The 24,697-nt window shown below is 54.2% G+C and overlaps 2 protein-coding genes across 2 annotated transcripts; one reads left to right on the forward strand and one right to left on the reverse strand.

The window, feature by feature from the left end:
• Nucleotides 1-4,024: 4,024 nt before the first annotated feature.
• Nucleotides 4,025-17,542, reverse strand: RBPJL (recombination signal binding protein for immunoglobulin kappa J region like). Its single transcript, XM_031590993.2, has 12 exons — nt 17,041-17,542; nt 11,344-11,416; nt 8,835-8,960; nt 7,673-7,743; nt 7,341-7,456; nt 6,580-6,754; nt 5,997-6,134; nt 5,745-5,854; nt 5,391-5,531; nt 5,061-5,216; nt 4,817-4,920; nt 4,025-4,644 (listed from the first exon to the last, which is right to left on the reverse strand). Exons 1-12 carry the CDS (start codon nt 17,060-17,062, stop codon nt 4,371-4,373), a joined length of 1,506 nt encoding a protein of 501 aa, XP_031446853.1. The 5' UTR covers nt 17,063-17,542; the 3' UTR covers nt 4,025-4,370.
• MATN4 (matrilin 4) lies at nt 11,235-24,697 on the forward strand. Its single transcript, XM_031591446.2, has 11 exons — nt 11,235-11,387; nt 19,039-19,141; nt 20,149-20,718; nt 21,502-21,624; nt 21,822-21,944; nt 22,233-22,355; nt 22,447-22,569; nt 23,078-23,491; nt 23,673-23,825; nt 24,147-24,251; nt 24,480-24,697. Exons 2-11 carry the CDS (start codon nt 19,069-19,071, stop codon nt 24,536-24,538), a joined length of 1,866 nt encoding a protein of 621 aa, XP_031447306.2. The 5' UTR covers nt 11,235-11,387; nt 19,039-19,068; the 3' UTR covers nt 24,539-24,697.

A 24,697-nucleotide genomic window follows, 5' to 3' on the forward strand; every position in this document is an offset into this window, starting at 1 on the left:
TTGGACTGTTTCTGATCTGGGATTACTTTTGGGAACTGGATAACAGAGTCTGTGTGTGTGTGTGACTCCCTGGTTTACCAAAGGGAGAGGCGTGCTGGGAGTGGTGTGGCAGTGCCCTGCAGCTCAGAGGGGCTTTGTCACTGTCCCCATTCCTGCTGCCCTGTAAGCTGCCCCTGTGGGAATAGCAAGGCTGGGCTTCTGGAGCAACCTGGTGCTGAGTTCTTCAGTCAAACAGTGTGGATCCAGCATGGCCTCCAGCTGGGAGATGTGTCCTCTGTGCCACCTCAACCCAGAGCAGCTCTTTGGTAAGCTCTGGGGGAGGCTGTGGCTTTGCCAGCCCCTCTGCCCTGGCACTTTGGTGCTCCTGAGGGATGGGGTTGGCTCTGCTTGCTGGGATGAGTGTTGAGTCTCCAAAGAAGTGCTGTGTTTAAATGGATTATTGTCCTTGAGAAAATCTAATTGCTCCTCCCTGCTAGGAACTCCTGCTCTGGGTGGCTGGGAGCAGTGTGTGCTCCCTTAGGGCTGCAGATACACTTTGGCTCTGTGCTGCTGCCTGCTCTGTGTCCAGGACTTCAGGTGTTGCTGGGCTGACCTCTGCTCCTGGGAGCTGCTGTTTGTCCAGACCTGGTGATGTATGATGCATCCTCTGTGTTCTTGTGCCTCCAACAGCTGGCGTGGGGTCTTGGCCTTGCTCCATAGGACAGCATTTGTTTGTCTCTTCCTTTCCCTAGGGCTTCATTTCAGTTGCAGGAATCCCTTGTGCTGTACTTGTGCAGTGCTCTGGATGGGCTCTGCAGGTCACAGGGTGCAGCACCCACAGACTCTGCTCCTTGCTGCCTACTGCTCTTCAGTGATGCTTTGCAGAACCCGCCCCCCAGCTCCGACCCCGGCTGTCATTCGGTCGCATTTCCTCCTGGTGCAGCTCTGCTCTTACACCAGAACCCCTGTTGAAGTTAGAGCTGAGCACTGCCGCCCTCTGCTGCGGGATGGGGCACCTTGGGGTGGGCTCCTCCGGGATGCTCTTAGCCGGGTGATCCCCGTTACCCCTCCCCGGGGCTCACCCAGGCCCCGCTCCGCTTTGTGGCTGCTGCCCCCTCCTGGCACCGCGCGCACCCCGCAGGGTTTTCTTCTTTTTTTTTTTTTTCCAATTATTTTTCCTCCTTTTTTCTTTTTCCTCCCTTTTTTTTTTCTCTTTACCCTTCTTTTTTCGTTTTCTATTTTTTCACTTTTTTTTTTTTTTTTTTTACTTATTCACCCTTCCCTCCCATCATCATCCTCCTTTTCCCTTTTCTTTTCTTTTTTCTTTTTTTGCCATTGCATTGCAAGAAAATCAATCTAATTAAAGCTTTGAGCTCCCAGCAGGTAACAGCTGCAGGCCTGGAGATGCAGAGAACTCTCATATCGTCATTATGGCTGAGTACTTATCAACCAGTTCACCCAGAGTGCATGGTGGGGAGGGCTCAGAAGAGGGATAAACCTTAACAAAGTGTCAGCTATGATATGCTGAAGCTTGTAGCAGGGCTATAGGTATGCTCTGAAGGATGCCCAGGCCCTGCCAAGAAGCATTGTTCCTCTGCAGAAGGCACCAAAAAGGCAGTGGGGTGCAGGACCTTGCTGTGCTGAGCATCACTGAGTGCAGCTTTGAGGTCAGACCAGGGACTCAGAAGCCAGAAGGGGCAGGTAGGGATTTCTCTGCTAAAATATCAATGGCTTGGGAACCGTGGAGGTGGGAAAAGATGCATTTATCCTGAGAACAGAGTCAATTTAATAATATGGAGTTAATACTGCTGGGGAGCGTTGGGTGCACGCTGTGTGTTCAGCACTGTGCTGCTGTGCTGAGGTTATGCAGTTGGGTCTCCAGGGCTACCATGACCAGCAGTGCTGCCAGGATTGTTGCTGGTTCATCTTCCAAATCCGTCTGTTTCAGAGGTGCACCAAAGCCCCACTCTTCCCCTTGAGCTTTCACCTAGGGCTGAGATCTGGGTCTCTATCCAGCAGCTTTGGGCAGAGGTGCAGCCTCAGCACAAAGCCAGAGCAGAGATAGCATGAGGGCTGGGAGTGCCTGGGGTCTCTATACCCCACAGGCTTCTGCTGGCCCCAGGGAATGGAGTGTTCCTGGTGCAGAAGCACTGCTCACCCCCCAGTGCAGCCCTCTGCTCTGCACCATCCCCCTCCCAGGCCCAATATTGACATTGCAGAGGGGAAAGGGTTGGTTTTTAATCACTGCCTGATTATTTGGAGGAAAGGCAGGGAAGCGGGGGGCCGAGGTGGGCCGGCAGCCCCATAGAACATGGAATGAACAATGGGGCCAGTGTTGGGCTGAGCACCACAGCTCTCTGCAGCAACGCCCAGCAAGGAGTTTTCAGCACGTTCCTATTCCCTGCTCAGGTATAATTACACCGGGGAACAAAGAGCCCTTCACAGCTGCCTGCTCCCCCCAGTACAGCCCTGGGGCTCCTTGCACACACACCTCTGTGCCTGCTCTCAGGGACATGTGGGGGGATAGGGGATCATGGTGACAATGGTGAGACAAGCCCTGTCTGATTCTTCTGGGGTCTGTCCACCCTCACTGCAAAAAGCACAGAGCAAATGTCTCCCTGCCCCAATACCAAGCCTGCTTTTTTGGGGTTGTGACATTGCTTTAAGCTGGAGATTGTTTATTAAAGCCTCTTTCCTTATGCCCCATTCACAGCACTGGAGATGCTGTGTTGGGACAGGCAGTGACGCTGTGGTGGAGCAGGTAAGAATCTGGCTCAGAAACCTCTCACCCAAGCTCAGCTCCCAGGGCCAGGCACCTTTCTGGGGTCACATTTGCATTCAACTGTGTTCAAACATCAAAGCAGTGAAAATTATTAGTATTATTTGACACACAGCCCATGCTGACATCTCTGCTCCCAGCCATCTTCACCATGCCAGCACCTCCCTGTGGGGGGGGAGCTGGAGACAGCCCTGCAGGTTTGTAGTCCTCTCCCTGCTGCTTCTCCTCCAGCACCACCAGTAGAGCCCAGATCCACCTGGCCAGCTGGGCTGGGCCCTCGGACTGCACTGACACAGAGCTGGTGGGCACCCATGGGGTCCAGTCCTTCCTTGCACTGCAGGCAGCCCAGGGTTGTGCTAGGAGGGAGTATTTTCAAACTTTGCCTGGTTTACAGCAAAAGAAACAAACCAAATCCCAACTTTCCACACGCTCTGTCTGCACAGGCAGGGCTGAGAGCTCAGAGCTGTGGCCACAGGAGCGCAGTGGGCTCTGGATGTTTTGCAGTGCTTCAGCATCCCTTAGCTCTGCTTCTTTTGGCCTTGGTGTAGCTCCCGCCACTCTTCTGGGTTATTTGTGCCTCTGTCAGTAAAGGATAAGTCAGAGAGGTTTTCTGGGCGCTGCGCAGACCTCCGGCCCCATCCACAGCTCTGGGGCCAGGGCTGCTCTTGGGGGATGCTGTCGGCACGGTGCGCACCAGCCCGGCTGCGGCTCGCTAGGTGGCGGCAGCTGCTCTCCTCCCGGAGTGCGGAGAGAGCCAAGCTGAGATTTTCTTCTCGATGTTTTGAAGGGGCTCTCAGCTCTGCCTCCCTCGTGCTGCGCTTTCCCAACGCCCTCGGGCTTTGCCATCATCCGGAGATGCTCAGTGCTTCCTCAGCCGCTCCAACAAAGCGTGTGCCATAAAACGTAACAACGTGAGCTTGTTCGAAGCCCTTCAAATCAACAAGAACCGCTCCTCCTGCCCTTCAGGACCCGGCTGCTGCTGAACGAAGCAGGGGGCACTTTCCATTCATCAAACAGGAGTGGTGCACAGGAAGGGGAAGGGCTGTGGCTGCAGCTCCTACACAGCGGGTGGGGACTGAAGGAGGTGCTCCGGGGGGTGAGGAGGGATTCTCTGTTTGGGCACTTTGTCTCAGCAGAGCCATGACTGCTGGGAAGAGTTTTCCTTTCTTCCCCCACCCCCCCCTTTTGAAATAATGCCATTTGGGCCTCTAAGTGGGAAAAGAAATCAATAATAACCTGATGCTGACAGTTAGCTGCTGGATGATTCTATTCTATGGAAATAACAAACGTGGTGCAGAGATTTCTCCTATAGATTAATAACACTCACGGTCCTGTTCATTCATGCCCTGGCCTTTAGGTATATGGACAAGGGGCACACTGGGGAGATGGGATGCTCTGTGCCAGCACTGGAGGTAAAACCTGAGGGCCAGTAAAGCAGCACTGAATTGGTAAAGAGTCCATGAACTGTGATTTATTTGTGCCCACACGTGAGATTTCTGCTGTTATAAGAGACAGGTCAGGACACAGCAGGTGGACAGGGGACTCTTGGGCACGGCACAGGGACACTGCTGTCCCCAGGGCTGCTGGCAATGAACGCTGCCCACCCAGCTCACTAGCTCTGCATGAAGAGGTGGAAGTTGGTCCTGGTGAACTCCTGGTGGATGCTGTTGAGCAGTGTGTCTGAGTCCTGTGGGACATCAGCAGGGAGCTGCTGCCCTGGAAGGAAGCTCTGCTCCGGGGTGTAGGTGAAGGTGAAGGAGCTGGAGTAGATGAGGCCATCATCCCTGACCAGCAGGAGTGGGACAGTGATTGGGTACCGCAGCCACCTCCAGTCACTGCCAAAGGCAGAGACGTCAGGGACGACACACATCAGGGATTTGGGGCTCCTGGGAGTAGGACAGTAAAACAAGAGTTCACCTGAAGGGGTCTTGGTGGTGGAGATGGGGCCAAGGACCACCCTCCCCTCTCGTCTCACGTTCCATTCCTCTCTGCCCACTTGTCACCAGCCCAAGGTCCCAGGCCCTGCCCAAACCCAGAGCTGCTCCCCTGCCCCCTCACCTGTACATCGTCTCTGCTTCCACATCCCCGAACCAGACCTTGAGGTGAGCATGGAAATATTCTCCCTGCACCTCCAGCATGGCCACATCCCCTCCGCCACTGAGCTGCATGGGGCGGAGCCACAGTGGGCACAGGGCTCTGCATCTCCTCCGTGTGTCTCAAACCAGAAGCCGAGCAGAGGTGCCAGGGCTCAGCAATGGAGCAGGTGAGCCCACATCCATCCCCCATCCAGAACCATGCCTACCTGCAGGGCTGTGATGAGTGGCACAGGGCTGACAGGCTCACGAGCACAGGCCAGGCTCTCGCTGAAGCTGTACTCCACCGTCTCAGTGCCAATGATGGTCCAGCAGGAGCCGTCATTCAGCAGCTCCCGGTTGGCTTCCTTTGGACATGGCGATGCCTGCAGAGAACATCACAGCTCTGAACACATCATGGTGGGGACAGTGGACAAACAGTGCCGTGACACCTAGTATTTGGTCCCAGTGGAGATCCTTGCAAAAACTTTGGCTAGGAGCAAAGCAGAGGAGCTCAGAGAGAGGATGCAGAGCACCCAGGGGTGTTTGGCCCCCTGTACCTGGAACTGGATGACTTTCTCCGTGGACAAACACAGGTACATGCGGTCGCTGCCCTGGAACTGGAAGGCACACTTGTGGAGCTGGGAGATGGGCTCGTCCACATCCAGCATAGCGTACTGCTTGCTCACCTTCCGAATGATCTGCAGGCAGATGGTCAGCGTGGGGCTGGGGAGTGCTCTGTCCCCACCCGTGTCCCCGTGCATACAGAGCACCTCGTGCCCTTGCAGAGGAGGAGAAAGCAAAGGGACAGTGCCCACATTGCTCTCTGTGAGCCCCTAAGCTCAGGGGGAACAGCAGAGCAGCAGCAGCCCTAGGAGCGCCCATTGCTCATTCCCATGGGGATGGAGCCTTACCAGGGGTGGCAGGGTGATGCCAGTGGCTGTGCAGATGAGTTGGACCACAGAGCCATAGCGGATGTACCCCTCCCGCAGGGGGAACTCGCTTTGGGTGCAGCGCTCATCAGCTTTGCAGGAAGGAGAGAGGTAGAATCACCATCACAAGCAGCAACCTCCAGCTAACTCCCAGTCCTTCAGCCCCCGGGAACCAGCATCATAGGATGCGTAAGCCTAGGCTGGAGGGAGGCAGCCCTGGGGACAGCTCCTTACCCAGGTGGAGGGTGAAGGCTGCCCACTGCCTGGCACTGGCAATGAAGGCTCCTCCCTCCACAGACAGGTAGCGGGTGCTGACGGTCTGTGAGCGCAGGCGATTGAAGAGGGACACTTTGGAGCCTGAGGAGATGCACACTGTGGGGGAAGGCGGCTGGGTTAGGGCTGGAACCACAACCTTGCTGCTCTCTGCAGCTGGACAGGACAAGTCCTGGGTCCTGGTGTGACCAGCACCACAGGAACCAGTGTTTCCCAGCTGCTATTCTCTTTATGGCATCAGGACGTTATACATTGCAGTAGGTCAAACCTTTGGAAGCAGACATCACCTCTGCCCAGGTTCATCTTTTGAGATTCAAACCCATGGGCTCTGAATTTGCCCTGATCGCTTTGGAGCCGAGCCGTGAGCACTCAATGTCCTAACTCACTTCATCCCACTGCACTCCAGCCCATCTCACCTCACTCTGCTCCATGCCATGTCATGCCACGCCATTCTATGCCACCCCATCTCATCCCATCCCACTCCAACCAACCCCACTCAGCCCCACGCCTGCTTTCTCCCTGGCAGAGCCAACTCCATACGCACAATCCGTGTTCTTCAGTGACTGCTTCTTCTGTGAGGGCTTAGAGATGACCTTGATCAGCTTGCTGTGGAAGGTGCCAATCTCCTGCCCGTTGCTGAAGAAGAGCTTCAGGACCAGGCGGAAATGCTTGCGCTTATCCGCATCTGAGATGTACAGAGCCTTGGCACAGCCAAACCCCTGCAGAGGGCAGAAGGAGTGGTTGCTGGATGTAGACTGGGGGCAGCAGGCACAGATATGGTCCCTCCAGCCTTCCTCAACACCCTCCTCACCGCCAGCCCGGGCACGGCGTGCTGCCAGGACATAATGGTGCCCTTTGAAAGAGCCCTGGGTTCATTTACAGGGGGAAATGACCAGAGATGTTATTACAGGTGCAGCGAAGAGCTGGGGATCAGCAGTGGCTTTATTTACACTGGGGGCAGAGAATTCCTCATGGAAATTCATGTTCATGTGTGATTTATCCCACATCACATGAGGGATTGCCCCAGGTTTGGGTTTCCAAACCCAGGCTGGGTGGCTGATAGGCCACGCTCTAGCAGCAGCTCCAGCACTACAAACAAAGGCCCTTTTTGTAATATTTCTGGCCCAGCTCAGACCCCGTGCTCTTTGGGGACCCCAGACAACACTTTTCTTGTTGCCCCTATCAAAAGATGCTAGATCTCATCTCAAGCTCTTGAACTTTAGAAGGGCAGGGATTTCTGTGTGCAATATGTGTGGGAATGGTGCTGGGGGGCTGCAAGAGGGGAGCAGGCAGCAAGCACTGTACCTTTGCATCCGGCTGCTCCTCAAAGCTGAGCTTCTGTGTCTCCATCAGGCTGCTGCCCATGGTGTCCAGCCCCATGTAGCCCCACACACGGAGCCCTGCCTCTCCCACGTCCCTGGCTGGGACAAATGGGGGGAAGGGAAGGGAAGGGAAGGGAAGGGAAGGGAAGGGAAGGGAAGGGAAGGGAAGGGAAGGGAAGGGAAGGGAAGGGAAGGGAAGGGAAGGGAAGGGAAGGGAAGGGAAGGGAAGGGAAGGGAAGGGAAGGGAAGGGAAGGGAAGGGAAGGGAAGGGAAGGGAAGGGAAGGGAAGGGAAGGGGTCACCCCCCAGCATGTACCTGTTAGCTGCTCCTGCTTTAACTTCCATCCTGGTCCACCCAGGTAAACACAAGGTGGGGGGCAAAAAAACCTGCAGAGACCAGAGGGCACTGTTATTGCACCCAGAGAAGGTTCTTGGCAGAGATAGGTGCCTCAAAGTGACCCCAGAGCTGGCTTAGTACTGCTGTCCCGCCTCTGGGTGCTGCTGGTGGGCACAAGGCAGGGACTGGGCAGCAGGAGGGGGTGGGGGTCCCACAACCCACCAGCTCAACCCTACAGAGGCTGAGCTCTGTGCTCTGCCTGCCTGGAATGTGGAGTTTCAGCAGCTCGGGAACAGAGTTTGCATTCACAGCCAGATTTGGAGACCAACGCAAATAAATCTATACCCGGAGTTTTGGAAACCTATTTTCCTGTGTTTTATTTGGGTTTCCACTGTCATTGCACTCGTGTGAATGGTGCAAATTCATTCTCTATTGATACTAGGTGAAATGCCAGCAGCACGGGGAGGTGATATTTTGGAGCCCTAAAGTGCTGGGGTCCTGGTTTGTTTAAACAGACCTCCCCCAGCTCTGGACCACGAGGACATGAAGGAAACCAGACCAGCACCTTTCATCTTTAACCTGGGGGCAGCTCAGCCTTAAAGATAGAGCTAATAAGGGGGGGATTATTTATATCACAAAGACTAATGGAGGATTAATTATACTCCATTGCCACAGCCGACGTCACTGCTGAGGAGTAGCAATTTTGGAGATTCAAGCCAGAACCTCAAGGCACTCTTGCAGTGCGGGTAGGATTTTCAAAAATAGCTTCTGGGAGACCATGGCCATTGATGGAAAAGTCCCAGTGTGACCTTAAAGCAGCAATCTCTCCTCTTTGCAATTTCATGCTCAGAGGTTAAGACCTGAATGGTTTCTCTCATTTTACCCATCTCCCTGACCTTGCTGGGGGGAAAAAGACGAGGAGGAGCACCAGCTCCAGGTTCGTGTGGATGGGGAGGATGCATCCCATTGTCCAGTCCCTGAGGGTGAAGAAATAGCTTTGGGTGCTAAAAGATCATGAATGGGTGGCAAGGGGATATGTTAAATCTGTAGTTCTACATCATTGCCACACCAGATTTGATGAAAGGGCTTTCACAAGCTGAGCTCTGCATATCTGCTTTGGGAAGGAGAAGACTTCTCCTACCTTTTCTCGTTGCCATACGACTTCTGGGCGACTTTGGCATGCAGTATGAGCACTGTCTGCTCTGCTGGCAGCTGCAGGTACCTCCGCACGCCATCCCGCAGCAGGTCAGCTTGGTATGGATTGGACCTACAAGACAGAGGTTCTGCTGAGCACAGTGCACCTGGGGCTGCTCACTGCCTTCTGCAGGGCTGTGGGGTGAGCACAGCTGGATTTGCTGCCCCACAGCCTCACAAAGGGCAGGGAGATGCTGCTCCAGAGCCCTCAGGCTGAGCTTTGCCTGTGGCTTCACCCTTCAGCAGGGTATGGAACAGCTTCACACCAAGGTGAAGCAATGGCAGGGATTGTTTGGCAGCATATTGGCCAAAAAATGTGAATTAAGACGTGTGCTGACAGCACAGTCAGAAGCAAATCCTGCTCTGCAGAGCTTCCTGCAGCAGCAGCTTGGGGCAGGGCCAGGCTTGTGTGGGTACCACCGCTCCCTCCCAGCCTACGTAATGCAGAGGCACAGTGCTGGGTGACTGCACAGCACCTATTAGAGCCCCATCTGCACTAATTACCTTCCTTCTGCTTCAGGCTGGAAGGTGCATGCCAAAGGCAGGTAAAAAGACTGCAGTTTGACATCTAGCAGCAGGAAGAACTACCCAACAACTTTTTCCTTCACTTTATCCTTTCTCTTCAGCCATTCCCTCCTGACTTATGGGGCTATGCTGCCTCAGTGATGCACTCCTGAGCAGTGCTCACCATTCTGACCATGGAGACGACCATCCAGCATCCATCATCTGGTTTACATTTACTCTCAGCAAGTCAAAGGGCCATTGCTAATGGGCGTAGCTACCTACTCAGCTCCTTCTGGCACCTACAGCCCCTTACAGGGAATCATTCACTCCCTCTGACATTTATTATATTAAATTATTAAAATGCTTTGATTGTAATGCAGTGTTAGTTCAGTGTCATGTTAGTAGCACTGCTTGCACTCAAAGCCTTCTTTTCAGAGCCTGAGCTCTCAGCTGGGAATCCAATGCACAAAGTTGGGCATTATGTGGAAGCTGAGCAGGGCACTCCTCAGCTCTGCAGGCCACAACCTCCCCTGGGCTGCTTTTTTGAGCCTGCTCCTCGCCCTGCACAGCCTGGCCTTGCCTTCACTTCGGGTTTGGATGTACTGCAGGAGTGGGTGCAGCTTCTTTGGTTCCACTGAGAACAAAAGCACCCAACCCAGAGGACTGGAGCACCATCCCACCAGCTCTTGTTTGGGTCTACAAGTGCTGCCTATACAATAACTTAAACACCACTCTCAAGTGCAGTTAATTCTGAATTCAAGCAGACTGAGTTTTCTGCTTCCCCTGCCCAGGAACTGCTGCATGCTTTGCTCAGAGCACAGCTGCCCTGCAGCTTGCCACAGAGTGCTGTTGTACTTTCCTGTGCTTGGAGAAACCAAATGTCCTCATAAAGCATATCCATTTTGGAGATCTGGGCTATATTTTGTACAGAGCAGGGGAGAAAATGCCTGCTGGGCTCCTGGGTATGGGCTCAACGCGATGTTTATGCAAAAGGAAAAGCCATTAGAATTCACAGAAATGAGAAGCCTGCAGTTTCTGGCTTCCCTCATTTTTCAATACCTCCTTTAATTCAGAGCAGCCCAACCCGCAAGCCCTTGTATATGCACGGGTATTTATAAATCCTATATTTTCAGTGCTGCACACACAAGTGAAATTCAGCCTTTTCTGAGCTTGGGGGATTTATGGACCACGCCAGCAGCAAACAGCAGAGCAGGGTGGGTGAGCTCTGTGGGGGACCGGAGCTCAGGAGGGGTGGTCCCTGCCTGCCCCACCACTGCCCTGTTTGGTAACACAGCGTTGGCTTGGCTGCCAGAGAGCTCCGATAACGCGGGTGGTACACCGGGGTCCCCTATCTCTGATTTCTGTTAGCACAAAGAGGGAGGGAAGTGCTGTTAAAACACCAAAGCCCAGTGCTGTACAGCGCTAAAGGTGGCTCCCACCACCACTATGTAACGTGAGTGCTGAGATGAGGGGCTGGGATGCTCTGTTCCCAGGTGCCTGAGGGCGATGCTCTCCATTGCTACAGCGCAGCACATCACTTGATGCTGCTGGGAGCTGGACCAGAGGCTCTGCAGCCCCAGCTAGAGAGCTCTCCAAACTCCCACTCAATGGGGCTCAAAGGGAAGGAAGGACGCGGGGTGCTTGGGCGATTTCCTAGAAGCTGATGGGAGACGCAAAGCAGAGAAGGGGAGAAAAATAAACCACCCAACCCAGAAAGCCTCTCGGCAATCACTTTCACGCAGCCCCACGCCCACCCACCCTTGGCGATGCGCTTCCACCTGTGCCCACCTCCCGTTTGCCCACGTTCCTCGGCCGGGGGGGAGTCCTTCTGCCCCTCCCGCCCTGCGCCGGGCCGTTCCGAACAGAGCAGAGCCGAGCCGCCCCGCCTCCCCCCGCCCCGTTAAATGCCGCGCCGCGCAGTAGCGCGGAGCACCGCGCAGCCCCGCGCGTACCTGAGCCAGCAGCGCGGCGGGGAGCGGCTCCGCGGCCGGTACGGGTGAGTGAGGGGCTCCGCTGCATCCGCACCTACGGGAAGGGAAAGGGGAGAGAGTGAGCCCCGAGCTCCGGGGGGGGTGGGGTTTGGATCGGGATGGAGGGTTGGGGTGCCGGGTGCCCCCTTGGAATGAGCGGAAAGCAAAGGGAGAATGGGGAGAGGATAACCCTTGGGCACGGGGCACTTGGGTATCCCCAAGTCAAGGTCCCCGAGCTCTGCTGCCTGCGTGCTTTTCCTCTGCTTCGATGCAGCGCTCGCTGATCCACCTGAGCACACGGCACTGAGGAGTGGGTGCTGCTGTAAGCCCTGCCCTGCCGTCGGGGCAGCACAGCTCGCCCTCTGCCTGCCCTGCTCACCGCTGCCCAGCTTTCGGGCAGGTTCTCGCTTGTACAAGCGAGGATCTCCTTGATCTCCTTGAGAGTAGTAAGCTCTCATACACCTGGGCAAAGCACGCTGCCCATCAGAAGAGCAAAATCCTGCCAAAAGATAAGCTTAAAAATGGGGTTGAATTTAGTTCTGCCCCATTTCGTGGGATGCTGGGTTTGTGCACACCCTGAGTCTGTTTATCCATATACTCAAGAATATGTTCATGCAAGCAATCACCCACCTTTGCCTTATAACTCCAACTGTTCCACAGGGGGAAAAAATAGCTCTGGGCGTATTTGCTACAAGCAATTACATGGGAAAACTTGTTTGGAAAAGCAGAGTATTCTGCTTGGCATGCAGCTGTCCAAGCAGGTAATGCAGTGTGATGGCATGTGCTCCGTTGGGGGCTTTCCCCTTGTTCTGCTGCAGAATAAGGGGGTGCAGAGCTCCCGGATTGCCCTGCAAACAGGAGCTGGTGTGGGTGAGAGGAAGGAAGCAGGGCTCTGCCACTTGAAAGGAATCCACCACCTCTTGTGGGACTGGTGGAGGGGGGAGCGGGCTCCAAGACAGGAGCCCATTCACAGCTCTGCCTCTTCTACGTAAGCTTGCAGGATTTTTGCCTCCGTCAAGCCCAGATTGCATACAGAATTACTCTGAGGTCCTCCCTGTGGGACCCTTTGTAGTATCTCTTGATAGCAACAACAAAATCTTCCTTATCTGTTGTTTTCCTGAGAACAGGAGCCATCAGTTGCAGGCAGCCAGCTTGGAGGCTCTCAGTAACAAGTAGAAAGCGTATTCCACAAGCAGATTCTTGCCATCTGTTTAGGGAATATCATTAGATTGGCATCCGATCCAGGCAGAAAGCCTGAGTGTGGGGAGAAATCTGCTCTCAGATCTCAGCCCTGCTATTTGCCACCAGGACTTGGCAATGCAAAGAGCAGAGTTAACTCCTGGGATAAATCTGGCCTCATCTGAAAGACAAATTCCCATCTGGAAGGCGTGTGAGAGTCCTTCGGGTTCATAGTAAAATGGCACTTTCCATCAAAGCAGACAGAGCTCTGCTGCGTCCAACAGGAGAAAGCTGTTGTTCATTTCTGTGGGAGTTCTAACTTCTTTTTTTCCTCTTAAAGCATTAACTAAACGCTGTGAGATTACTGCAAGTTGGGCTTGGGATTTACTACTGTTGGTGATGGTAGCCACCAGAAGATGCAGCCAACACAGCTGCCTGATGTAGGCAGCCTGCAGTCACGGGACGTGTGTGCTCTGAGCACTCATAGAATAGCGTTTCCCTCGAGGTTGGAATTAGGGGTTAAAGGTTTTCAAGAGAAGCCTTTGTTTGAGCATTTTAAAAGTTTCCAATAGGGGCCCCTTTGTCCGCCTTCCGAGCGGCGTGCCTGCCTGGTTCAGAACTCAGCACTCATAAAATACCATTTATAAATGCTGGATGAATGGGGCTGAAACATAGAGAGAGGCAGCAATAAGCACACACGAGCTACAAGCAGGCCCTACCATCACTGCATAAACCTGGGAAATCACAACAAAAATGATTGAGTGGCACTCATAAAGAAATGTATAAAGATCAGCTGCAGAAAGAGTCCCCTTTGTGTCACATATCCCATGGGCTCCTCCAGCCCTGCTGCAGGCTGAGTGGCTCCTGTGGCCGGTCAGTACCTCCTGCCTTCATATTTCCTCACTTTGGGCCCAAACAGAAGCAAATTGATCACCAAAGCACAGCCCCCACTACCATAAGGGCTCCACTGAGCAAGCTTTCCCCCTCTGTCAGTATTTGCAGCACAGACATGGCTTTAGGCATCAAGTAACATTGCTAGCAGTTGGGTCTCTGTTCCCTCCCCTACCCAGGCTGAATGTGAGGGTTTGAGTTCTCACTTTGCAAGCCCTTGGTTGCATGCATGAATGCATCATGCACTCGTTCCCCCTGGTGCACAACTCCATAGGGATCTGCTGTGACCCCCTGCAGAGAGGTGGCAGTGCCTCAGTTCCTCTCCAAGCACTGAACCTTCCTATCTCCAGGCTGTGTCTTTCTGCTTTGTCAGCTGATTGCCACCCCCTAGTAACAGGATCCTGATCTACACTCTGCAGACCCATAGGAATCCATGGCCCACAGCAGGAATCAGTAGGAGCAGGTCAGCTGAGTTAGCCTCTCTGCAGGAGTCTGCCTTCCCCTTGCTTTCTGTACATCACCACCCTGATGGGAGAGTTGCCTCAGCAGAAAGCTGGGACAAGTCTATGGGGGCTGATGGCCATGAAGTTATATGGAAGGGTTTTCCCATGCTAGCTTTGGGATTGCCAGCGTGAAGACTATCTAGACAAAGACTTCAATCACATTGCTTTTCTGTCTTGAGGAGGGCTGCACAGTCTCTGCCTGCTTTTCTGCAGCAGCCAAGCACTGCTCATTTTCTGCTATTTCAATTAAACGCTTAGCAGGATGGGTAGGATAAAGGGGAGAGGCACATGAGTAGCATTCTGGCATGTTGCCTTATGCCAACACATCTCCAGAGCAAGAAATCTGATATAAAGATTTAAAGAAGGAGGTCAGGCAGCGGATCTGTGATTGTGGGGCTGAAATAGCAGTGGTTGTCTGTGCCCTGGGAGCTCACAGAGGTCAGCTGGGGATAGGGGTTCCTGCAGTCACAGGAGGTACATACCCTCCTAGAAACTATCTGTCTCATTGCCTAAAGATGTTGGTTTTCTTGCTTCAGCAGCTCAGCACAAACATCACACCAGCCCATGAGCTGCTCCAGGACCCTTCTTTTTTCCTTTGTGGTTGAACATGCATATTTCTGGGGAAAAAAATGCACTCTAACACCTTCCTCCCAGAATGAGAATTTGGGCTATGTGTTGCTGCCTCAGCTTCTGGATGGCCCGGACCTCCTCTTCTCCAAAGCCTGAGGCTCAATCCAGCTGCCCTCCAGGTACTCATTAGCTCATTAGATGAGCACTTGATTTTGAAAGAGAATCTGCAAGGTGGATGTTTCCTCAATGGCCATTCTTCTTTAACATCTAAAAGTATTCTGAAGTCCATCCAGATTTGCTCAAAACAGCAGGCAGGAGCAGGGCTGGGTGACCACCTGGTGTTGTCCTCTTAGCCAGATCTTTAACACAAGCTTTGTGAGGCCACGTTTAGTTTGCAGGTACATACAAGCTGATGGGGAAGCTGCCAACTGCTACGTGCCTCGTAGAATAGGAACTGACCTTCTCAAGGAAGTCTGTCCAGCATCCAGCAAGTCTTTCCTGTTACTGAACTCCTGCTGGGGTTGAATCCACGATGTGCTGTCTGAGTACAGCCTTGTCTTTCAAACAACACGTCCTTCCAGGTGGCACTTGGCCCAGAGGAGCTGCCACAGCACTGTAACCAGAGAGTGCTGCGATGTCCTGGAAAGAGCCTGCTCTTGTTCTCCCACACACGTTTGGGAAGAACCAAGGATATGCCAGTCCTTATGGAGGGGGAAAAGCATTTTATCCTCTTTTGTTTTTGGACTAGAAATTCACGCTGTTTCTCTGGTCTCAGCATGCTGGTGCTCCCACGCTCTGGATGCTGCAGAGGTCTCTTTCCTTGGGGGCTTTACAGCACCAGAGGAGGGTGCAAGAGATGCTGGGGCTGAGTGCAAGATCATTGCTGCAGAATGGTCCCCAGGGTGTATTGGTCAGTAATTCAGGGCATGGGCAGCCACAGGCTGGGGTCAGGTATGGAGCCCAGCATCCCTCAGGCTGCACCTGGTTGGTCTGTGGCACACAGGGAGTAACACAGCTGGCTTTGGATTTGCCTCTGTGCCTCAATTTCCCCTGCTGGAATATGAGAGGAATTGCTGTGTGTGTTCTATGCTCTAAAAGAACACAGGTGTTTCAAAGAAGGGAGCTGGGAAATATAATTCTGCTTTGAAATTGGGCTTCTTTCCAGCAAGGAAGAGAAACCAACCTTTGGGCAGCCCTCCAGTACAGCATGGATGCAGCTCCAGGGCAAGTCTGGGCCTCAGCCACCCACACCGCATGAGGGCCTTGCAAACATACACACAACATGCCAGGGGTCAGTGGAGTTTGCACAGCACAACATGATTGACATCAGGAGGTGTCTCCAGGTTGATGCAAGCTCTCATTGCTTCCTTGCCTTTCATGCTTAGGGCAGTACATGCTTCTCTTTGCTTTCCCTGTCCCATCTGCACTTTTTGGGCAGTTCTTTAAGGCATGAACCCAGAAAATGGCTCTGCCAAGGATAGATACACATAGCTACCTATGGCTGCATCCTCCAGCTCCTGCTGGCTTTGTGATGCTGTCCTGAGCATATTCTAGGGTCTCTGACACTTTATAGACCAACAGCCTGAAAGCACAGCAATGACAGCATAGTAGCAAAGTCCTAGACTGCAGCAAGCAAGGTTATGCTCAAATGGGGCAGCCATGGACACAGAAACAAAGGAAAGAATCTGCTTACCCTTAAAAGGCCTCAGGTACGCAGGGATCTCCAGCAAAATACCCTCACCTCCACTGCCAGCCCTTAAATGACATCTGGGAAGGGGTGGATCCTGGCTCCAGCCCTTCTGGTTATTCAGCTATATTGCATACAGCTGAGCTCCCCTGGGTTGGTCCTGCCTTCCCACCAGGTGCTCCATCACAGGTTCAAGCTGTGACTTAGCATTTCTACTACGCACCCAGATAGGATTTGAATTATGCCCTACAAAGCTGCCTTACTGGGTCTCTGTTATTGGGCATGGAATGAAGCAGAGTACACAGAGTCCCATGAGTGGTGGGGATATTGCATCCAGAGCTGCCATCATCTGAAAATCCCAGCACAGAAATAGGTGCTGCTATCTGACAGCTCACACAGCATCGGCGCCGTGCACCTCTGCCGTTCTGCTCATCTTCAGTGTGATTTGTGCCTCAGACCCAGCTAAGCCCCAGAACCATGGGGTCTCCCATGGACAGGATTTGCCCCAAGCTATGAGGTGCTGCCCTATCCTGAGCCATTCACCCCCCACTTTCTGCACCAGCTTCATCCCCCCTGCAAACCACCTGAGAAAGCCCCGATCCCAGAGGCAGGAGCACACAGATCTCTGCTCCTTGCCTGCCTGAGGCGGGATGCGCCCAGGTCCGACCTGCGCAGATGAATCAGAAGGGGAATATTCCGAGCATTTCTGTGAACCTGCGGCCAGCAGAGCGCTGCCAAGGAGGCCAGGCTGAAACCCGAGGCGGCTGTTTTTTTCCCCGAGGCTCAGCACTTGGCAGGAGCGCAGTGCAGTTGTGGTGGGGGGTGGGGAGCACCCTGGGGCTGCCTTACCTGCCTGCCTCTGGGGATCCATCCCTGGTTCTCCTCGTCCCACAGCAGGAGGGGTGCCAAGAGGAGGCTGGGCTCATTGCCAGCCTTTACATGCAGCTCATCCCTTTGTCACCCCATCTCCTTCTGCGAGGCAGAACGGCAGGCTGACTTTCTCCTTGCGTTGCTTTGAAAAATGAGGGAACACTGTGGGGTGTCACGCTGTGGCAGCGCTTATTCCCTCCCACCCCCCAGGCCTTTTCTCCTTTATAGCCCGGCGTTATCTCAAGGTCCCCGTGCTGTTTGCCTTGCCTCACAGCACCTGCCTGCCAGCCGTGTGCTTCCCACCCACCTCCCTCTTTGCTTCCCATCAGCCTTGCTGCTGGGCGCTGCATCGAACGTAGGGTTGCCCACAGCTCCCTGTTGCTGCTGGGTGCATGGCAGTGCCATCGTGCCGTGCTGCTCCCACAGCCCCTCTGGCCACAGGGAGAGTGAAGGCTTCATCCAACACTCAGATGCTGTTAAAAATAGAATCGGTTGTGGACTGGTTTTCTCCTCCTTGGTTCCTGGCCCAGGAGCTCATTCTTCCCTCTGCGCTGGCTTTGAAGCGTTCTGGATGCTGTGAGACATGGCTGGGTGCCAGCCTGCCATTGCAAGGAGAGCAATCTGCAGAAATGCTATGGGTGGCACAACTGTCCCCAAAACAGTATAGTGGTTGGGGAGTGCTGTCTTCTAAAAAAAAAGAAGCACGTGTTGCACTAAAAAGATTCTGCTAGATAAATGGTGAAACCCAGCCAAGCTGGGAGGGGGCTTTGGCTTCACCTGAGTGCTGCTTGTGGGGCACAGAGTTTGGCCCAAGTTAAAGATCTTGCACATAACACTGATATTCTGATTCCTCTCGTAGCCCTTTTCTATCCTTCCAACTTCTTCAATATCATTTTTCAGGTGTGAACACCAGAGAGTACGTTAGGACACAGCTGTGCAACCTATTATCAGCATCCCCGCTGTCAAAAACATCAGGTTCAGGGCTGTGCATAATCGCTCAGCAATTAAGTAGAAACCCTGGTGATGAATTACAACCGAGACCTCACAGGGCTAAACAAATAGCAGCCAATAACTACTGATAAAACAAATTTCCAGTGTGCTTTTTGAAAAAGCCCCACCCCCATGCCTGCTCCCTGTCTCTGGGGGAAGTGGCTCTATTTGTGGTATTCCCTGTTCCCATTGGCTTTCCCATTGGCTTTCCCACTGGGGATGGGGCTCCTGGGTTCCCCACTGATCCAGGGTATCCCACCAGTGCCCAAGCAGTGCCTTTGCTCTCATTGCTGCCATTATTTGGCAGCCTGCAGCGTTTGCCATTTCTTTCAGTGGGCTCTGACCTGGGCTGGCACCTAACCCTAACCCAAAAGCTAAGGCAAGAAATGGGCAGGTGGGGAGGCAAGCACAAGTGGAGGTTTCAGATAGCTGGTCAAAATCTCCATCCCTCAGTTATCCCACCTCAAATGCACCATCCTTCACCCAGGTCCCTGCAAACAGATCTGCACAGGCACTGTCACCACCTGTGCACGTGGAGGTTTTTGCTTTCTGCTTTCCCAAAAGCAATCTATGTTCGTGGAGCTTTTTGGAGAAAATGACCTTTTCCAGTGGCTCTGAGACACTTCTGAGTGGGTTTTTGCCTTTCCTGGCATTTAATTTTGGGGCTTCTGTTCCCAGCACAGAGCTCCCCTCGTCCCCTGGCTGCACAGCGAGCGCTTGGCGGAACATCCCAGCCGCATGGTTTGCAAGTGAAAATAAGGCTTGTCCGGTGGCCAGCTCCACCCAGAGCAGAAAATCAGAGCTTTTCACTTGGCAGATTGTCGCTGCTGTAATGAAATGTAGCTGTGCTGAAGAGTCCCTGCGTGTTGAGCCTGGGGACGGGGCTGGCAGAGCTGCCGCCGCTGTCTGGGTATGTTGGCGGTGCCCGGGCACCCACTGAGTGCCATCAGGGGCTGAGCGCTGACAGCACATCTCCTCCTCCTGTAGTGAGTGCCCAGCTCTGCTCCCACAGCAACGATGAAGCTCCTGCCGCTCGCTGCGTTCCTCCTGCTCGTCCTGACGGCACTGGAAGCCAGACCGAAGCCTGCAGGTGAGCTGTGGTGGCTGGGAATTGCCTGGAACAGAGAGGAGTGTGTGTGTCAGATCAGTGAGACCCCCCCCCCCCCCCCGGAGGAACGCTTGGACATCTTGCTTTCTGGGGCAGCCCTGGGAGGATGCAGGGTTCCACCTGCAGCATGAAGGCAGGGATGTGGTGGGGGACAAAGCAGATCTGGGGCCAGCAGCCTCCATCCTCCCTGGGCAGAGGTGGCCAAATCAGTTTCAGTTTCAGAAGCAGCACCACAGAGAGAGAGAGGAGCACAGGATGTCTCAGAGACCTCTGGGCACGGGGGAGCAGCAGAGCTGACAGCCCTGGGCTGGGCATCGTCCCAATGGGACGCGCAGTGTTTGCTCACCATTAGGGCCAAATTCTCCCAGGCTCAGCTACTCACTAGCCAAGCCAAATATGTTCATTGGCTTTTTGCTTGCTAAACACTCTCGGTTTGCACTGGAAGTTGCACCCATGTATCCAAGAGAGGCTCTTTGGCTCAGTGCTCTCAATGTGCATGCCTGTAGCAGAGCTTTTCACTGTCTTATTCTTTACCCTTAAAAAAAAAAAAAAAAAAAAAAAGAGAAGTGCTGTGTTTAGGCAGGAACTGGCGAAGTGCAGTAAAAACCAGAGACCGTGGGAGGCTGGCACTGCAGGAGGAACAGAAGAATTGCTGCAGAGGTGAAAACACCATTGCCTAAACCTGTGTCTAAGCCTTGTCAGGGTAGATCCAGACAGAGAGAGGTGTTTCTGCAGGAGCAGGGCAGCAGAAGCACTTGGGGACGAGGAGACACTGCCATTCCCTATGGGGATGGTGTCACAGCATGTGTCCTATCCTGTTGTCCCCAGTCCCACTCTAGCAGGCACCCACCATAGGTTTACTTGGCAGTGAGAAGGTGCTGGGCTGCCCAGACCTGCCCTTTCCATCCCCTACAAGGATCCAGTTAAATGGAATGCCTCAGATTCTTGCAGACAAGCACAGGGCTAATCCATCTCCTTGCCCTTCACAGCCCTGAAGTGCAGGACGGGTCCCCTGGACGTTGTCTTTGTGATCGACAGCTCCCGCAGCGTGCGTCCCTTCGAGTTTGAGACCATGCGGCGCTTCATGATCGACATCATTGGCAACCTGGATGTGGGCCCCAACGCCACGCGGGTGGGGGTGATCCAGTACTCCAGCCAGGTGCAGAACATCTTCTCCCTCAAGACCTTCTTCACGCGGGCAGAGATGGAGAGAGCCATCAACAGCATCGTACCGCTGGCCCAGGGCACCATGACGGGGTTGGCCATCCAGTACGCCATGAACGTGGCCTTCACCGTGCAGGAGGGTGCACGGCCACCCCACAAGAAAATCCCCCGCATCGCCATCATCGTGACGGATGGACGGCCCCAGGACCGCGTCTCCGAGGTGGCCGCCCATGCACGGAACGCCGGCATTGAGATCTATGCCGTGGGCATCCAGAGGGCTGACATGAACTCGCTGCGGGCCATGGCCTCACCGCCACTGGAGGAGCACGTCTTCCTTGTGGAGTCCTTCGAGCTGATCCAGCAGTTTGGGAAGCAGTTCCAGGACAAGCTGTGCGGTGGGTGAGAGCCACAGATGTGGCCCTCGTGCCTGCTCCTTGCCAGGCTGGAAGGTGGCAGCGTGCAGCCCCTCATCCAGCAGCTGTCCCCTGGGACACCTTCCCTGTGCTGCAGAGGGATTAAAAGCTTTAAAAGTATTGCAGGCACATTCTTGTCTTCACCCATTCCTGGTAGCTCTGCGGCAAGCCAGGAAATAATGGCAACAGTGATGGCAATATGAGCTAGGAAGAAATGTGGAACTGATTTCCCCAGGTATCTGGGGAGAAGTGATGCCTACCAGAGCCCCATCTGCATTTTGACACGCCTTTAGTAGTGGCTGGGAGCAGGGAGGCTGCTTGTGCCTTGGCCTGTGTTATGGGCAGGGCTAACCAGGTATAGGCATGGGGGCGAGGGTGTGTTCTGCAGCACCATGTCTTTGCTGACGGTACATTGCCCATTGCCTCCTGGCCCCAGTGCCCATGTCCCAGCCGGATCAGCAGGCTCCTGCTCACAGGGATGTGCAGATATATCTGCCTGAGCTTCTTTACATCAATGAACAGCATGTTCCAGCTGAGCTCAAGTTTTCATTTAGCTCCAGCTATCAACACTAAATTAATATTGAGCACTGATTTAGTGCTCTGAACTAAAAAGCTCAGCACTGAAAGCTGAGGCCATTCAGAACCCTGTGCAGAATGTGGAGGTGCCTGTGTCCATGTGCTGGCAATCAGCTCTATGGGTCTCTGCAGGGCAGTGTGGGCAGAGAGCACCTCGGGGGCTGCTCTGATGCCCTCTCTGCCTTCCAGGGGTGGACATGTGCATGGAACGGGACCACGGATGCCAGCACAGCTGTGTGAGCACCCCCAGCTCCTTCTACTGTGAATGCCACCCTGGCTACCAGCTCAACATGGATGGAAAGACCTGTTCCCGTAAAAACCTTTTTTTAACTCTAACAGTTGCATGTCTCTTGGAGGGAAGAGCAGGAAGAGGCCCAGTGAGGCCAGCAGCAGCCAGGTGTTCCTGGTGCAGGGAGGGCAGGGTGGTGTCAGCTGTGCTCTGGGACTTTCCTTTCCTATCTCTCGGGGGGCACCAAAGCAGAGGGTTGACAGCATCTGCTTCCCCGCAGCCATCGACGCGTGTGCTGACGGCAGGCATGGCTGTGAGCACCACTGCATCAGCACCCGAGGGACGTACTCATGCCGCTGCCGCGCTGGGTATCATCTCAACCAGGACAAGAGGAGCTGCACAAGTAAGGTCATCTCCCTCCCTGCTCCTTCCCTTCGTTCTTCTATTGCTCCTTGCTCAGAAGAGTCTCTCTCAGTCCCTCACTGGACCTCCTTTCAGGTTGGGTATCGGGAAAAATTTCTTCTCAGAAAGAGCGGTGAGGTGTTGGCACAGGTTTTCAAGAACAAAAGAAATGTGGCACTGAGGGACGTGGTCCAGAGCAGTTGGACAGGGGCTGACGGTTGGGTTAGCTGATCTCAGTGGTCTTTCATCCTTAATAATTCTGTGATTCGCTGATTCCTTCCCTCCCCAGTGATCGATTACTGCAGCTTCGGCAACCACAGCTGCCAGCACGACTGTGTGAGCATCCCTGCTGGGCACCGCTGCCGCTGCCGCGATGGCTTCATGCTGCAGCACGACGGCAAGTCCTGCCGCGGTGAGTCCAGCACGGGGCTGCAGGAGGCAGCTGCCGTGGCCGTGTCCCCATCTGCGTGGTGGTAACCACCTCTCCATGCCTTGTGTCCCAGCCATCGACCTCTGCAACGGGGTGGATCACGGCTGCGAGTTCAAGTGTGTGAGCAGTGAAGGTTCGTTCCATTGCGTGTGCCCCGAGGGCCAGCAGCTCCATGCTGATGGGAAGACGTGCAACAGTGAGTACTGGGCTTACCCAAAACTAGCCCACTGTGAGGGGATCTGCTTGGGTGGATGAGGGCTTGTGTCCTCGGAGGAAGAAACAACAGGGTTTTGGGAAAAGGTTGAGGACACTGCAGGTGGCTGTGCTGCCGTTCAACAAGACCTGGGCAGGTTGGTGAGTTGGGCAGGCAGGAACACGATGAGGTGTAGCAAGAGCAAGCGCAGGGTCCTGCATCTGGGGAGGAATAACTGCACACATCAGTACAGGTTAGAGTCAGACCTGCTGCAAAGGAGCTGTGAGAAGAAGGCCCTGTATGTCCTGTGGCCAACAGGGTGGCTGTGAGCCAGCAATGTGCCCTTCTGGCCAAGAAGGCCAATGGTACCCTAGGATGCATTGAAATGAGGGCAGCCAGCGGGGTGAGGGAGGTGATCTTCCCGTCTACTCTGCCCTGGGACACTTCCAGGCCTCACCCCAGTCCACGTGAGATCCTGCACATCTCCTCTCACCATCCCATATCCCTGCAGAGTGTGGGGCCGGGCACGTCGACCTGGTGATGGTGATTGATGGCTCCAAGAGTGTCCGGCCCCAGAACTTCGAGCTGGTGAAGCAGTTTGTGAACCGCATTGTGGATCTACTGGAAGTGTCCCCTGATGGCACACGTGTGGGGCTGGTGCAGTACTCCAGCCGTGTCCGCACTGAGTTCCCCCTCAACAAGTACCACAGTGCAGAGGAGATCAAGGAGGCGGTGATGAAGATGGAGTACATGGAGAAGGGCACCATGACAGGCTTGGCCCTCAAGCACATGGTGGAGCACAGCTTCTCTGAACTGGAAGGGGCCAGGCCACTCTCCCACAATGTGCCCAGGATTGGGCTCGTCTTCACGGATGGACGCTCCCAGGATGACATCTCCGAGTGGGCACAGAGAGCTAAAGAGTCAGGTGAGGAGTGCAACCCACTGAGCTTCAGGCATCCAAGGATGGTTCCTTGGCTGGTTGGTTCCTGGGAGGCAGGTTTTTGCTGCTCCAATCCCTGCCTTGCTCAGTCTTGTTTGCTCCAGGCTCAGAATTGCTTGATGCTGGGCAGCTGGCACAGTGCTGAGGATCCATCCTTGCCCTGCAGGTATCGTCATGTTCGCTGTGGGTGTCGGCAAGGCAGTGGAAGAGGAACTGAGAGCCATCGCCTCTGAGCCGGTGGAGCAGCACTTCTCCTACTCAGCAGACTTCACCACCATGACCAACCTTGTGGAGAACTTCAAGCTGAACATCTGCCCAGGTGAGTGTCTCAGCCAGCAGCCTGCCTCTACCCACAGAGCCCATCAGCCCATGGCACATCCATCGGGATGATGCTGGTAAGGACAGTCAGAGGCACCAACCTGAGCTGGGCGCTTCCCCAGGGCCAAGATAGCTGGTATAACCTCCACCAATCCATCCCTCTGTTGTAAATAGTGAAGTGGGGCTCAGGGGGGGATTTGGAAGGGAAGCTGGAGATAGGGTTAATACAAAAGGGCTGCAAGGATGAGGTGGTTGTGTCAGGGAGGATGTGAGCAGGGTCTGCAGTGCATGCCCTGAGCATCCCCAAATCCCTCCAACACAGAGGAGGGCAGAGGGGAGACAGAGATCCGCAGCCCATGTGAGTGCGAGGCGCTGGTGCAGTTCCAGACAAACACCGTGGCCATCCTGCAGAGCTTGACTGAGAGAAATATCCTTTGAGTGCTGCATGGGCTCACTGGGGGGAGGAGGGGAGGAGGCTGCATCCAAATCCAAGCTGGAGGAGGCACGGGGGCCAGCATCAAGGATGGGCTCCATCCTGGGAGCTCAGTCTCTTCTGAGTTCTCCAAGGTGAGGGGCTGGCAGGTGCTCACTTTGTGCTTGCTTTGGGCACATCTCCCACTCTTTGCTCAGCTCACAGTTTTCTTAGCACACGCACTTGCTCAGATGACAGCCAGACTGGAAGCCCTGGAGAAGCAGATTGCCCTCAAGAAGTGATCCTTGCAGCATGTCACAGGGCTCAGAGGGGACCTACAGTAGCTACGTGGCATTGTTATTGATAGATTATGTAAAGCATCGTTGCTTGTTCTTGTATCACAAAATCCCAAGGGGATGTGGAGTGTAATTAAAAAAAATGTTTAAAAAAAAAGGGGGGGG

Source organism: Phasianus colchicus, chromosome 17 (assembly GCF_987193195.1).
Source record: "Phasianus colchicus chromosome 17, bPhaCol1.hap1.1, whole genome shotgun sequence".
In the NCBI taxonomy this organism is placed as follows: domain Eukaryota; kingdom Metazoa; phylum Chordata; class Aves; order Galliformes; family Phasianidae; genus Phasianus; species Phasianus colchicus.

Excerpts from the sequence above, each read along its gene's own strand:
- RBPJL (XM_031590993.2), bottom strand. The coding sequence starts at position 17,062 with ATGGATCCCCAGAGGCAGGCAG. Across the intron at positions 5,217-5,390 it reads AGAAAGTCATCCAGTTCCAG|GCATCGCCATGTCCAAAGGA; the intron begins GTACAGGGGGCC and ends TGTTCTCTGCAG. Across the intron at positions 4,921-5,060 it reads CACTCATCACAGCCCTGCAG|CTCAGTGGCGGAGGGGATGT; the intron begins GTAGGCATGGTT and ends CGCCCCATGCAG.
- MATN4 (XM_031591446.2), top strand. The coding sequence starts at position 19,069 with ATGAAGCTCCTGCCGCTCGCTGCGTTCCTCCTGCTCGTCCTGACGGCA. Across the intron at positions 19,142-20,148 it reads AGCCAGACCGAAGCCTGCAG|CCCTGAAGTGCAGGACGGGT; the intron begins GTGAGCTGTGGT and ends TGCCCTTCACAG. Across the intron at positions 23,826-24,146 it reads CAAGCTGAACATCTGCCCAG|AGGAGGGCAGAGGGGAGACA; the intron begins GTGAGTGTCTCA and ends CCTCCAACACAG.